The sequence below is a fragment of the Zingiber officinale genome, chromosome 11B, assembly GCF_018446385.1.
Source record: "Zingiber officinale cultivar Zhangliang chromosome 11B, Zo_v1.1, whole genome shotgun sequence".
NCBI lineage: Eukaryota > Viridiplantae > Streptophyta > Magnoliopsida > Zingiberales > Zingiberaceae > Zingiber > Zingiber officinale.
Genome location: NC_056007.1, coordinates 72,984,602 through 73,000,609, shown reverse-complemented (window position 1 = coordinate 73,000,609; position 16,008 = coordinate 72,984,602). Strand labels below are relative to the sequence as shown.

General features: G+C 44.1%; 1 protein-coding gene across 1 annotated transcript; it reads right to left on the bottom strand.

Annotated features, from left to right (window-relative positions):
• Positions 1 to 425: 425 nt before the first annotated feature.
• Positions 426 to 1,587, bottom strand: LOC122034018. Its single transcript, XM_042593157.1, has 2 exons — positions 924 to 1,587; positions 426 to 856 (listed from the first exon to the last, which is right to left on the bottom strand). The coding sequence occupies exons 1-2, from the start codon at positions 1,585 to 1,587 to the stop codon at positions 426 to 428; spliced, it is 1,095 nt and encodes a 364-aa protein (XP_042449091.1).
• Between the last annotated feature and the right edge of the window lie 14,421 nt (positions 1,588 to 16,008).

Below are 16,008 nucleotides of genomic sequence, written 5' to 3'. Positions count from 1 at the left end.
CGCACGCCCGGAAAAAGGAAAGAAGGGAAGAAGGGACTCACCGCGACCAGAGAACAAGCAACCTGATCGAGCTCTCCCAGAGGGTATTCGCTTTCCCAGAACTGCCGATGAGCCGATTGCCAGGAGTTAGCCAAGGCCCCGTGGAAGTCGACCCTGCCGAAAAAAGGGGATGAGGGGGCAGCCGGCACGTTCGCCAGGTCAGTCGCCGAAGGAAGCCTCCAGAGGGCCTTGAAGGCCCAGTCCGGGGAGTGCTGTTCAGAAATAGGCACGGCCGGGCTCGTTGGCATCAGAGGGGAGGAGGCTGGAGGAGTCAACGAACCCGGGGGTTGGCCACCAGAAGGTGAAGGCGGGGCAGGTAGCACGCTCGGGGGTGGCGCCGTAGTAAGTCGGTCTGATGGCGGGCTTACCACCTCTAGGTCATAGGCCTATTCCTGGCCCGAGCTTGGCTCCTGAGCCGAGCTCGTGCCCGAAGACTTGGAAGGGGAAGAAAGAACCACCACGCGTTGGCGCTGTGAAGGTGGAGGAGAAGTGGCGGTAACCGGGGCCGTCCGTTTGCTATTCCGCGTCACACGCAGCCGTAGAGTAGGACGGAGAGGAGGAGCCTGTCTAGTGGGCGAGGAAGCAGTCGCCGGTTGATCGGAGGTGTGGGACAATGCTGGGTCTGCAGCGCTGGGGGAAGGTAGCACTAAGAGCGGCGGGACAATCACAACATCAGAGGTTGGGGGTGCTGGAAGTTGAGGACCGAGGGCAGCAGCTGGATCGGAAGGTAGGCCTGGTGTCAGCTCCTGATGCAGGGCTTCAAGGACAGCAACTGCGGGCGTCTCTTGGCAGGCGAAAGAACGAAGGATAGCGGCCGCTACAAGAATAAAAAAGAAAAAGCACCTTAGTTAGCGAAGAGCGGCGTGCAAGAAGAGACAACTTACCAAAGGGAGCGCCGATTTCTGCAGGGACGGGACTAAGACCGAAGGTGTATAAGATGCCTTCCAGCATCAACACAGACAAGCGAACCAGAACACCGGTCAACTTGTCCGCAACTATAAAGCAGGCAGATTCATGAACATGTGGGGGAAAAGCCGGGAGGGGGCGCCACTGAGAAGGCCCGGCTAAAGGGGAAGGCGGTTTAAGAAAGAAGAAGCGGGACCTCCAACCCTTATTAGAAGAAGGTAGGCTGTCAAAGAACTTAAAGCCTGGCTTGGCCTGAACGTTGAATATTCCCGCCTCGGCTCGACGGAAAGAATAGAAGTGCTGGAATAGGTGAGGCGTCAAGGGAATCCGATAGATACGGCATAAGATGACGGTTCCACAGATAGCTCGAAATACATTGGGAGCAAATTGGGAGACGCCGATGCCACAATGCTGGCACAAATCTGAAATAAAGGGATGCAAAGGAAAGCGAAGACCGCCCATAATCTGATCTTTAAAGACAGTGATACAGCCTTCAGGAGGGGACGAAGGATGTTCATTAGGTGATGGGAGTCGAAGCTCATAGGAGGGATCCAATCGCAGAAGGGATTGTACTACCGACAGGTCATGGGGGTCTAAATCCGAAAGATAGCATGAATACCAGGGGAGGTCCTTACCATTCATCGTCGCGGAGAAGAAGCAAGCAAGAAGGGGCCAGGGACGATCAGAAGGGCAGAGGGGTCGCGAGCTCAGGCCGGAAGATGGCAAGTTGCACTAACAAGGACGAGCACGGAGGAGGAGAGGGGGAGAACGAAGCGTTGGAAAGGAAGCGGCAGATGACCTTTAGGGTTTATAAAGCCCATTCAGGCCTAGGAAGCATTGAGAATCGGGCCGAGTATCTTTTTGGGTAACCCGCCCCGCGCCGTCTAAGGAGAAGTAAGCACGGAGGCGTACGAAAAAGGTATGGAAACTGACGTCAGGAAGCGTAGACCATAAATGCAACGGACAGGTGTCAGCATAAGAATAAACCTATTAAAGATGAGCGTGGCGGGGTAATCATGACAAGGTGTGGTTCTAAAAAAGAGGCATCCCTCGGTAGCGTCAAGCGGGATATTTTACAGAGCTACAAAAGCCAGGTAATCCGGTAGAGGTCGCGCAGGGAACAGGGCTGTTCAGCGAAAGTTAGGAAGGCACGGGTTGGCAATCAGGAGAGCTGCTTACTCGAAGTAGCTAGGAAAGCATCTCGGTGGAGACAACCCCCGGGCCGGTTCGTTAACCACACCAGCATGCAAAGGCACGCGAAGATCCCACAAGCTAGAAGAGCGTCGCGTACCCAGGGCCGAATAAGGTTCATGTTCCCTCTCTCCCGCCCACGTCCTATATTATGCGTGATATGCTTGCAGGAAGATGAGGGACACAGCAGAGCGAGCGCAAAACTGGCAAATAACGCCCGGCCCGGTAAAAGCAATTAAGGCGGTTCGGATGGGGCAGATGGAGGATGAAGAGAGCATCACATCTGTCTTAGTGGCGAGGAGGGTCCAGCGGGTCTCGGACTAGCGCCATCGCCACCGGTCTTGGACCGGAGTATCATTACTGGTCTCGGACCAGCGCCATCGCCACCGGTCTCGGACCGGAGTACCCAGACTCTCGCCCCAGTGCGAGTTATAAGTGAGCTCTGCTCTCACGCCCAACGACCTTTTTAGGTCGGCTCCCATGCGAGAATCAAAAGTGAGCCCTGTGCTCACGCCCAACGACCTTTTAGGTCGGTAGTCCCAGACTCTCGCCCCAGTGCGAGTTATAAGTGAGCTCTGCTCTCACGCCCAACGACCTTTTTAGGTCGGCTCCCATGCGAGAATTAAAAGTGAGCCCTGTGCTCACGCCCAACGACCTTTTAGGTCGGTAATCCCAGACTCTCGCCCTAGTGCGAGTTATAAGTGAGCTCTGCTCTCACGCCCAACGACCTTTTTAGGTCGGCTCCCATGCGAGAATTAAAAGTGAGCCCTGTGCTCACGCCCAACGACCTTTTAGGTCGGTAGTCCCAGACTCTCGCCCCAGTGCGAGTTATAAGTGAGCTCGCTCACGCCCAACGACCTTTAGGTCGGTCCCAGAATTAAAAGTGAGCCCTGTGCTCACGCCCAACGACCTTTTAGGTCGGTAATCCCAGGCTCTCGCCCCAGTGCGAGTTATAAGTGAGCTCTGCTCTCACGCCCAACGACCTTTCAGGTCGGCCCCATGCGGGAACCAAAACTCAGCCCCTCTGCGAAAACCATAAGCGAACTCGGTGCATATGCCTAACTACCTTTCCGAGAGATGCGCCTCACCTTGAGCAGAACGTTTTCCGTAATCAGGTCAGCTGTATCTGGAATTATTTTATGCAAATTGCAAATATGCAGCAAATACAAAGGGCAAGGGGCGTGAAAGGCCATCTACCCTACTCCTATAGCGCCAATATTGACTATGAAATCAGGTTTTACACGTTCATCACAGTTGTAATTTTCAAGCACTACATTGACTTTGTCATCTAAAACACATGCATGAAAAGAAATCATGAAGCGACTCTAGGCTCCTACACAGGGGCCAATTTCTAAAAACGTGTTTGCTAGATGAAAATTGAGCAGGAGAAACTGGGCCAAAAGGGGACGGATCGACGAGCGCAGCAACGCCGTTCAGCAAGGGATGGATACGGCCTAGGCCACAAGCAGAAGCGCCATTTGGCAAAGGAGCCACCGCGACAACTATTCCCCAGGCCAGCTTGAACTCGGGGAAAAGATGGGCCCTGGGGAATGAGCACTTCCGCGTGAAGACCTGTCGGGAGATTCGGGGGCGTTCACAGCTTGAGCCAGCTCCGCGCCCAAAGAGCTGATGACAGCTTGCTGCTGAGTGATAGTACGTTGCTTATCCTCAAGGCCTGAACGGAGAAGAGATAACTCTGTCTCATGCTCTAGTTGCAAACGGTCTTGGCGGCTAATTTGGTGCTGCAGATCAAACTGGTATTCGTCTTTCATTGCCTTTTCTGCATGCACGCGAGATTTTGTGAGACGATACAGGGCGTCCATGTTATGCAAGGTAGCCAACAGACGAGCCCGATCCCTGGACAGGCGCTCCAGTTCGCGTTCTTTCTCGGCAAGTTGCGAGGTGAGCTGATCTATCCGCATTTGGGAAGGTAGTTGAGTAACTTCGTCCAAAGAAGGAGAATGCATTTCGAAGGAAAGAAGCAGGTAAAGCGCGGGTGAGCAAGAGATAGTAGGGAAGCAGGAATGAAGAAGGATAGAGCGAAGAAGTGACCGTGAGGCTCTTTATAAAGAAGGCGGGGGGCCAAGTCAAAGCAAAGACATGGGCGCGACACCCCAAGCGACTGGTGAAGTAAGGAAGAAGGCATGGTATCCCAAGCAACGCGACACAAAAGCTGATGCGTGACGCAGGAAGCAGGGTGCGCAGAGATATGCTGAGATCATAGAGATACGCTGAGGCAGATACACAGAGATCTACTGAGATCACAAAGATAGGCCGAAGTCACAGAAAGGTGCAGAGGTCTAGTCAGTCAGACTGTCATCCTCCTTCGACTAGACTTGTGGGGGAGGCTTGTGATACGGTTAGTGATAGAGGGGCCCAAGAGGAAAGGATTGGAAAAGTCCAGGCTATGTGGCGGTCAAAAGTTACGAGGAGGTGGCGGTCAATAGTCATGGTGACTTGGCGTTCAAAAAGGGCAGGCTGACAGGACAATCAGGGCTCAGCATAGGCGGAAGCAAGTCAAGGTCGGCAGAGCTGAGGGAGTCAGCCCGAGCTACAGACCTGCGGTGGAGGGCCAGGAAGTACAAAGTGCAGGACGCAAGTAGAGGTCGGTAGAGTTAAGCAGAGGCCAAGAACTGGAAGTATAAGCCGACGGGCCGGGAGCGGCAGAGCTGATCAGAAGCAGCCCGAGCTACAGATCTGCGGTGGAGGGCCAGGAAGTACAAAGTGCAGGACGCAAGTCGAGGTCGGCAGAGCTGAGCGGAGTCAGCCCGAGCTACAGACCTGCGGTGGAGGGCCAGGAAGTACAAAGTGCAGGACGCAAGTCGAGGTCGGTAGAGCTAAGCAGAGGCCAAGAATTGGAAGTATAAGCCAACGGGCCGGGAGCGGCAGAGCTGATCAGAAGCAGCCCGAGCTACAGACCTGCGGTTGAGGGCCAGAAAGTACAAAGTGCAGGACGCAAGTAGAGGTCGGTAGAGTTAAGCAGAGGCCAAGAACTGGAAGTATAAGCCGACGGGCCGGGAGCGGCAGAGCTGATCAGAAGCAGACCGAGCTACAGATCTGCGGTGGAGGGCCAGGAAGTACAAAGTGCAGGACGCAAGTCGAGGTCGGCAGAGCTGAGCGGAGTCGGCCCGAGCTACAGACCTGCGGTGGAGGGCCAGGAAGTACAAAGTGAGATCTGCGGTGGGGGGGCAGGAAGTACAAAGTGCAGGACGCAAGTCGAGGTCGGCAGAGCTGAGCGGAGTCAGCCCGAGCTACAGATCTGCGGTGAAGGGCCAGGAAGTACAAAGTGCAGGACGCAAGTCGAGGTCGGTAGAGCTAAGCAGAGGCCAAGAATTGGAAGTATAAGCCAACGGGCCGGGAGCGGCAGAGCTGATCAGAAGCAGCCCGAGCTACAGACCTGCGGTTGAGGGCCAGAAAGTACAAAGCGCAGGATGCAGGGTGAAGATCAGCGTAGCTAGGTCTAGACAGTTAGGGCTGCAGGTTTGCGAGTTGGAGGCCTGGAAGTGCGAACCACTGGTGCAGGCTGGTGCGCAGACACAATGAATCGGAGGAGCTAAGTGATAAGGGAGCGGAGAATCTCAACGGCCCGTCAGGGGTAATCATTACATACCAACAATGCGGGTGAAGGCGAAGGTTCCTGAAACGAAAAGATGCCCTCATAGCCAGTAGTAGCCTGCCAGCTGTCCCTCATTACAGGACAAAACCCAAGTGCGAAGGCGGAGGTTCCTAACAGAAAGATGCTCTCACAACAAATAGCAACGCGACAGGTGTCTTGGACTAGCGGACAAAGCCGGGCGTCTAACGTTTTCTGACAGGGGGGCAGGTTCTGGCAGGAGGACGCATAAAAGGGGAGAAATCCCTCGTACGCAGGTACGCGCACATACTCTCTCGTCACTTTTTTTTCCACAACTGTTTTTTCTTCGGCTTCTCTCTGTTCTTTCTGGGGAAAAAGGACCTGACTTGAGCGTCGGAGGGCCGGATCCGGGGACTTTTTCCCTGGGTTTCGGTCTCTAACGTGAAGGGGAGATCGTCTGAGTGTGTGCAGGGGTCCTGTAGCGGCGTCAGCCACCCGTGGGGAGCCTGCATCGCCCGCGACTTCCCTTCTACGCCCAGTCCACCGCGACCGGCCTCTGTCCGACTCAGCCTCCGGACGGGATCAATAATGATAATGAATCTCATTATTTTAAATGCGTCTAAAATGCTCTTGCATTGCCAAATCAAATTATGCAATTAATTCAAGTACCCCCAAAAAGTTGTCATTACTACCTTGGTAAATTTTTTTATTTCCCCCATGAAAAGCAAATTATGCATAGTAAGACATTTCACAGCAGAAATAATCCTTACTAAAATAAGTTTCCAATGTTCTTTCTCTTTCCTAATTTGTACTCGGACCTTTTCGTCAATTATTTCATTCTTTTTCAATATAATTTATAAATCAGTCCCATTTCTTATGTTGGTAATATGTTCAATGTCATTCTTGTTGGTGCGGGTAGCACTAACGGTCTAACCCAGGTTTTGATGAATGACAAATGGGTTAAGTTAGTTGTGTTGTTGTCTGACACTTTTATCAAGTGTGCAGGAAAAGTCCAGCTAGGTCGACGGGCTGACCGGATAGTTGGCGAGAAGTCCAAGCGGGTCGACGGGCTGACCGGACGCTTGGCGAGAAGTCCATCTAGGTCGACAGGCTGACCGGATAGCTGGCGAGAAGTCCAAGCGGTCGGGCCGACCGGACGCAGAAGAAGTCCACGGTCGACGGGCCGGACGTCCGGTGTAAGTGAGGTAAGTCACCGGAGGGGAGTGACTAGCGCTCCCGGGAAGGAACATTAGGCGTCGATCCGCTTAGATCCATTTCGATATCTAAGTCGAGATCGTGACTAGATTCCGGCCTCGGAAAGACGGAATCTAAGTCATACTCTTTGCTTATCTAAAAACTGTGCTAACAATCTTTGCTGCAGGTACATTTGCCTCGGACTAACCTTTTCTTGCAGGAGAAGGACTTTCTGAAGAGGTCCGGGCGCCCGGAGGCAAGTTTTATCCCTGTGACGACGCTGACACTTGGAGCATGCTGGTTGGGAGTGTTCCGTCACATTCCAGCGCCTCAGGAACGCTAAATATAAAGCCTGTGCAGGAGCTTCAAGACACAAGTCCGCCGAGAACTCGAGTCCAATCACTGCTCTGCGCTCCAACAACGCTCACAAAGCTCCGACGACTCAGCTTTTTTTTATTCATTGTTTGTCGGTTAGCTTTGTCTTCTTTCTTTTCATTAGCAATATTTGTACGTAAATTGTAATTATCCGAATTGCTAGTGAATTGCCCAACGAAAGTACTCAAGGAGTACGGGCCTTCGAGTAGGAGTCGTCACAGGCTCCGAACGAAGTAAAATCAACAGTGTCATCTCTTTATTTCTTTACTTTTCCGCTGCGCTTATACTCGATATTTTCGAATCGATATTCACCCCCCCCTCTATCGAACCTATCGGTCTTACAAGTGGTATTAGAGCAGGTACCGCTCTGATTTGGTGCAACCACCAATCAGACAGGGGGTGAAATATTTTTCAATTCCAAACTGATATTATTATCGTTTTGGAAGATTTTTTTCGTTACACTTGAGTTTCTTTTTTTCCGCACTGCTAATCCAAGACGAAGTCTTGGGATTTTCTGTTTTCCAGTTAATTTAGTGTGTGCAGGATAAGATGTCTCAACAAAAAGGCTTCAGCACAGTTCGTCCTCCCCTATTCAACGGGGATGACTTTTCGTACTGGAAGAGAAGAATGGAGGTCTACATGAAGACAGACTACGACCAATGGATGAGCGTCACAAAGGCTTATAAAATTCCAGTAGACAACTCCGGGAAAATAATAGACCCTGAAGAATGGACAAATGATTTAAAGAAAAAGGCATCAATTGAAAACAAAGCCATCAACACTCTACACTGCGGACTAACACGAGAAGAACTGAACCGGGTCACATGAAAACGCTAAGGAGCTTTGGGATAAACCGATCGAGCCGCACGAAGGAACAAGCGACGCCAAGGTAACAAAAGAGATTTTTTTAAATAAAATTTTAATATAAAATGCAGGAAGGAGAAAGGGCAAGCTCCACGCGAGGGTCAAAGATATCCTCAACGGTCTCCACGATAGGCCACCAAATGGAGAACCGAGACTTAATCAGTACGCATTAAATGCTTTTCCACAAAACATTTGTGGGCATCAATTGTAGATGCCTACAAAATCTCAAAAATTTATCTAAATTAAAATTGACGAACTCTTTTGTGAATTAGAACTTCATGAGCAAACTAACGCCGGGGTGGAGCTCTATTTGCAGGTTCCTCTAAAGAAAAGAAGAATAAGCCCGAATCAAGAAGATTCCGATCAAGACTCGGAAGACGAAGAACATCTCACCAGGAAAAAGAGAAGCTTCAGCAAACAGGATCTTCAGAAGATCGGTTCGCCAACCGACTCAAGAAATGTCACATGTTTCGGATGTAACAAAAAGGGGCACTACAAGAACGAATGCCCAAGATTGAAACTTGACAAACCAAAGTCAACAAAGAAGAAAGCCCTCAAAGCAACATGGGACGATTCCTCCTCAGACGAATCGGAAGGAGAAAGGCAAAAGCACCAAATGGCTCGCGATGCTGAAACGGAAGACGAATCAGAGGAATCGGAAGACGGGTCCGAACCCGAATCGAGCCACGAGTCCGCACTCGTTTCCGAAGGTTCCGAAGAGGTATACCTAAACTTAAATCGTAAATTCTTTAGAATTATCTCGTGTTTAAATAAAAAAGTAGTTAAATTGGAAAATGAAAATAAATCGCTTCTTGAGGAAAATCAAAACCTCAAGGAACAATTAAAAAATTCGAATCCAACTCAAGATCGAACACTTGAGGAGGAGAATTTATCATTAAAAAATGAAATTAATAAGTTAAAAGAATTGTTGGAAAAATTCACAACAAGATCTAAAAATTTAGATTTAATTCTAAATAACCAAAAGGCATGCTATAATAAAACCGGACTTGGGTATAAGTCAAACTCAAACAAAACCTTTAAATCATTATTAACCCAACACAAAGCAACTAAACAAGCTTGGGTCCCGAAAGCGTGCTTAACCACACAAGTAGGACTTAATCAATTCTATATACCTAAAGATAAAATACATTATATAAACTTGAATAAATCAGATCAAAAACTAAAATATAAATTTAACTTAAAATCAAAATTCAAAACTCAACAAAATTTAGATTATCACCAAGTTGATTATAACTATAAAAAGAATCGACACAAACCCAAAATCTAAATTAATGGCCAATAATTCAGGGGGAGGCTCCAGAATCAAAACTAACATACCCGACAGGGTAACCCAAAACAAACTAATCCGACAGGGTAATTAGGATTAGTTAAAAAGAGACCAAGTTTAACTTGACTCATGGTACTGGTGAAGTTTTTGGATGATAGTACGTTAGGGAAGCTTGGGCATCGCATGTCTAGAAAGATATGGCTTCGATCTGGTGCATTTGGCCAAGTGGAACTGACCGAAGCTACCCTTAAACGAATCCTAACCAGTTAGACCAAGATTTAGCACTAAGTTCCGTGGATAGGACTATTCGGAAAACTTCGAAAGGTTGGTTACTTCTAATGATGTCCATGAGACTCACCAAGCTTAGAAGTTTATCCGAAGAATGCCAATTTGTGGAAACCAAAGCTAAGTCTGAATCTAACACTAGTTAAACCAAAACTCTATAATCAAACCAATTTTATCTCACAAAACCATAGGTTTCCCTGATTGATAATATAGATCGGGTGAGATGAATAAGACTTAAAAAATTATTTAAATTTAATTTTAATCTTTAAATTAATTTCAAAATTTAACTTTAAACTTAAATTAATTTCAAAATTTAATTTTAAACTTAAATTAATTTCAAAATTTAATTTTAAACTTAAATTAATTTCAAAATTTAATCTTTAAATTAATTTCAAATTTTTATTTTTAAACTTAAAAATTATTTTCAAAATTTTAAACTTAAAAATTATTTTCAAAATTTTAAACTTAAAAATTATTTTCAAAATCTTAACTTAAAAAACCTTAATTTTTAAACTTAAAAACCTTAATTTTTAACTTAAAAATTATTTTCAAAATTTTAACTTAAATTTTTAACTTAAAAATTATTTTCAAAATTTTAAACTTCAATTTTAAGCTTAAAAATTATTTTCAAAATTTTAAACTTAAAAATTATTTTCAAAATTTTAACTTAAAAACCTTAATTTTTAACTTAAAAATTATTTTCAAAATTTTAACTTAAATTTTTAACTTAAAAATTATTTTCAAAATTTTAAACTTCAATTTTAAGCTTAAAAATTATTTTCAAATTTTTAACTTAAAAATTATTTTCAAAATTTTAACTTAAATTTTTAACTTAAAAATTATTTTCAAAATTTTAACTTAAATTAATTTCAAAAAAAAAAAAAAAAAGTCCAAAACCAGGGGCGGGCGCCCCTGGTATTCTGGTCGGGGGCGCCCGGAAGGGATCCGGGTGCCCGGAGTCCCCTATAAATAAGGGGCAGCGGCGCCCCCAACATCTGCCCCACTCCCTCTTACTTTTGCCAAGGTTCACTTTGAACCTCAGTGCGAAAGTACTCTAAATCAAAATCTTCTTGCGGTGACGACGCTGTTGCGATTCAACCGAGGTCGTCAAATCTATATTTTTTTCTTCGATGGCTCCTCGGTAAAACACTCTTCCACTCTCTAAAAATTTCTTTTGTCTTCTAAATTTTTTTTCTTTATATACAGTAGGAAACGAACAAATACTGGTGCTGGACCCTCCAATGCTAGTACAGACCCTAGGTTTCCCACAGACGAACTTAGGATTAAATTTGAGTCCACCATTTATAAGGCCATTAGGACTACTTGCATAGATAGAGCGTTCTTCCTAAGGTCATGTCCCTCTGCCTTAGAGGTTATAGGCCACTACAATTTAAGGAACCTTGTCGAATGTACCAGTCCAATAAACATAAGTCTATGTGCCGAATTTTGCAATAACCTAGTAAAAGTATACGACTTCACCTATACCACTAAGGCGGCAGGCACTGATATCGTATTTTCCCCTACGACTATCCGAGAGTTTTTAGAGTTGCGTCCTTCTACTTGCTCCTTTTTATGCTATCCTCCGAGGGATCTACCGTTCGACGATCTCTACGCACATATTACTCTCGATACGATGTATTCGTATTTTTTTGGGGGAGAGAGAGATCCCACTGTGACACAGTTTAGGTCAGTAGAACTTAGAGTCCAGGACTACGCTCTTTATAGGGTTGTAGTTCTTTGCATTTTACCACTGACCACTCGGGACATCGCTGTGATGCGCCCATTCCATTCATTCCTACTTTATGCCCTGATTCATAGGTTAGAGATTGACATTAGCCTACATATCTTTTCCACCATCATTTACTCAGCCGGATACGTGACTGACAGTCGAGTCCATATGCCATTTGGTCACATTCTGACAGCCTATACGTCCTCGCTGCACATTGATGTCACTAGAGGAGACGTTGCCCATATGACCGAGTTCGATGTTATATCCTCTCGGAACTTCTCCCTAGCCGGCATCCAGGTAGATAGAGATGATGGGACTATGACTTGGCGGAGGGGGGCACAGCACCAGCCCGATCCAGACGCACAGATGGACGAGTTCATGCTCGCACTATTTCCGGAGGAAGCCGCACCGGCTCCACCACCACCCCCAGCTCGAGCACCACGACACGCTCCCCGCACACTAGCCGACCGTATGACCGGACTAGAGAGAGCCATGGCGAGTCTCCAGCAGGAGAACTCCGACTTTCATCGGGACATACGGAGAGAGGTTGCCGAGTTACGAGCTGCCGGGGACACCCGCCACACTGAGCTGATGGCACTTCTTCGATCCTTGGGATCTGGACCACCCCCTTCATCATCTCAGTAGCTTTAGTGATGACCTACTTCTGTAGCTACACTATTTGTAAAATATTTTGGATTTATCTAGTGGCATTTCAAACTTACATTGAATATGTTCTATCTTAATAGACTAAAAATACTTTCGAAATTGATTTCATCAACTTATAGGCTAAACTTGTTTGTTTTCAAACTTTCCATTTTTTAGACTTTCGAAAACAGTTTTGGCCTTAGACTAGTTTTGAATCCTTAGAAAGCATGTACCCATAGGTTTAGTTTTTGAGCATCTCACCAACACCCTAGAGTTACCTTGCTTGTGTTTGACAAACATAGAAAGGGGTGAGATGCATAGGCCAACTGTCTGGACTTAAGATGCTTATTTCAGTGCATCAACATAAGTTTGGACGTTAAATACAATTCAGATATTAATCAGATTAAAGTTCATCAGTCAAGTCAAACACTGACTGATTATAATTTCCTTAATCTGACTAACCTAGTGAAAGCTACTATCTTCTGATAGTTAGTTAGTACCTAATTGGTTAGACAGCTGGTTAGAGTTAAGTATCAATTTCAGGGGGAGAAATAAAACTACTTTAGTTTTCCAAATTGAATTTTAAACTTAATTTTGAAAATCAAAATTTAAAAAACAACTTGTTTAAAATTGTGAAATTCCTTTACCTCACAAACTTATTTTTTTAAAAGTGACCTTTTCAAATATTTTAAACCATGGGTTTAACACTTTTACACTTTGAAAATTTGATTTTAGAAAACAAATGTTACAAATTTTAATTTCAAATGTTACAAATTTTAATTTCAAATTTTACAAACTTTAATTTCAAAGTTTACAAATACATTCTAAAAATATGATCTTAATTTCAAAGCTAAATTTTACAAACTAAGCTTCTCAAAATCATTTTCTTTGATTTTGAAAATTGAATCTTTTACAAACTTAGTGTTGAAAAATAAATCAGTTTTGAAAAAAAAAATATATATATATATATATATATATATATATTTTCTCAAACTTGTTTTGGAAATTTGGTTTGAAACATTTGACCTTATACACTTGTGATTGAAAATTAGACAATCTACACTTAGCAAACTTTCAAAAGCTAAAATGCGTTAAACAAGTTTTTTAAGCTCCCCCAAAGTCAAATTGATTTTTCTTGGATTTAAAGAGTGTACTTTTATCCTTGAATTTTGAACCAAACTCAGTTATTTTTTCATTAGGTAACTTAAACACTATGCTTATTTACACTTGTTCTTTTTTTTTATGAATGCCAAAGGGGGAGGAGGGTTAGGTGGTTAAGTTAGCTAAACCAATTTGAAAACTCAAACTAACTTTAAAACCACACAAATGCATGTTGTTTCGTACATATGCTTTCACTAACTTAACCAGGTTGTCATTCCATCAAAAAGGGGGAGATTGTTGGTGCGGGTAGCACTAACGGTCTAACCCAGGTTTTGATGAATGACAAATGGGTTAGTTGTGTTGTTGTCCGACACTTTATCAAGTGTGCGTGAAAAGACAGGTCGACGGGCGGACCGGATAGTTGGCGAGAAGTCCAAGCGGTCGACGGGCTGACCGGACGCTTAGAAGTCGGCTAGGTCGACGGGCCGACCGGATAGTCGGCGAGAAGTCCAAGCGGTCGACGGGCTGACCGGACGCTGGCAGAAGTCCAGACGGTCGACGGGCCGACCGGACGTCCGGTAAGTGAGGTAAGTCACCGGAGGGGAGTATGAGGACGCGTTCCGGGAAGGGAACATTAGGCGTCGATCCGGCTTAGATCCATTTCGGATATCTAAGTCGAGATCGTGACTAGATTCCGGTCTCGGAAAGACGGAATCTAAGTCATACTTTGCTTATCTATAAAACTGTGCTAACAATCTTTGCTGCAGGGTACATTTGCCTCGGACTAACCTTTTCTTGCAGGAGAAGGACTTTCTGGAGAAGAGGGGTCCGGGCGCCCGGAGGCAAGTTTTATCCCCAGGACGACGTTGACACTTGGAGCATGCTGGTTGGGAGTGTTACGTCACATTCCAGGCGCCCGGAAGGGATCCAGGCGCCCGGAAGGGATCCAGGCGCCCGGAAGGGATCCAGGCGCCCGGAGCAGCATATAAAAGAAGCCCCAGGCAGGAGCTTCAAGACACAAGTCTGCTGAGAACTCTGAGTCCAATCACTCTGCTGCTCTGCGCTCCAACAACGTTCACAAAGCTCCGACGACTCACTCCGGCTCTTTTTTTATTCATTGTTTGTCGGTTAGCTTTGTCTTCTTTCTTTTTCATTAGCAATATTTGTACGTAAATTGTAATTATCCGAATTGCTAGTGAATTGCCCAACGAAAGTACTCAAGGAGTACGGGCCTTCGAGTAGGAGTCGTCACAGGCTCCGAACGAAGTAAAAATCAACAGTGTCATCTCTTTATTTCTTTACTTTTCCGCTGCGTTTTAACTCGAGATTTTCGAATCGATATTCACCCCCCCCTCTATCGAATCTAACGGTCTTACAATTCTCATGTTATCTAATTCTGTCACTTAAACATTTTCAATCGCTAAGACCTTCATTTGCTAGCAAACTTTTATTATTCACCGATTTAAACAATTTGCAACAAAAAAATATATACTTTGTTCACATCTTTCAAGTACACGAGCTATTTTCTATCTTGATTCTCTCCATTTGGTAATTTTCTTGTGTAATAAGAATATGAAAAATATCTTGAAAGCTCATCTATAGGGAACTTAAGATTACCTTCTCTTATAGGACCTTTCTCTACCAAAAGATCTCTTGTTTTATTATCAATGTTATCCCAAGATCTTGGATCATATATATCCAAAACATGATCAATTTTCTCTAACTCATTTTTATTTTCATTGTATTACCAACTTCTACATTCAAATCATTATCATCATTTTTCTTCAATTCTTCTTGCTCATTTGTTATATGATTATTATCATCATTTTCTCTCAATTCTTCCTGCTTATTAATTGCACGATCATTTAGTTCTTCTTGGTTACTCGGTTGTTATTTGTTACATGATCGTTTAGTTCTTCTTGACTTTCTTCTTGTAATTCATTAACTAAATCTTTAATTGAAGAGCTAGCTTTAAAAAACTTATGAAGACCACTTTTTTGAGTTTTAATAATCCATTTCACTCTTTTTCTTTTGTTTCTTTTCTAACTCCCAGATTGATATTTCTTTGAAAATATATTTGTACTATAAATTTCAAATGTAAAAATAAAACACACAAAACTAGTAATAAAGCTAGTAACAAAACAAATACAAGCAATACAAATAATAGTGAAAGAGCAATAAAACCTAGTTTATGTTTGAAGCAATTAATATAATCTATTCTATGATGATTATAATTGGAATGATTTGTTTTAACCCTTTTAAACCTGTAAGAAAAATCATAAAATATTGTACTCCAATACAATATTTAAAATCAATATTGAATATTGATAATAAGAAAAAATATAGATGAATAGGTAACTTACGTTGCAGGTTTATATATTGATGAATAATGATATTGATAAAACTAAAATTTTAATTAGAGAATAGACTTTTATAATTTAATTTTAAAAGATTCAAAGGGGAAGAAGGGAGGAAATTGGTATTCAGGATTCAAACTTCACTATTAAAGTCTTCTGACTTCTATAAACAAATTAATGAAGAAAGAGTTGTACAAAGAATAAAGTCTTGGAAAGGAAAAAAACTGTTTACATTCCCTTTTTTCCCTTTCTTTTCTTAATTAGATTTTTTCTTAAATTTTAATGGTAAATATATTTTTTTGGACTTTATTAAAACAATCCAATAAAATATATTTTTTGGAGATTTTTATTAAAATAATCTAATAATATATAATATATATGTATGTCGAATTTGGAGGCCCACAAAAATCAGGGGTCCTAGCCCGTTGCCCCTGGTGGCATGGCTCAGGGTCAGCCCTGA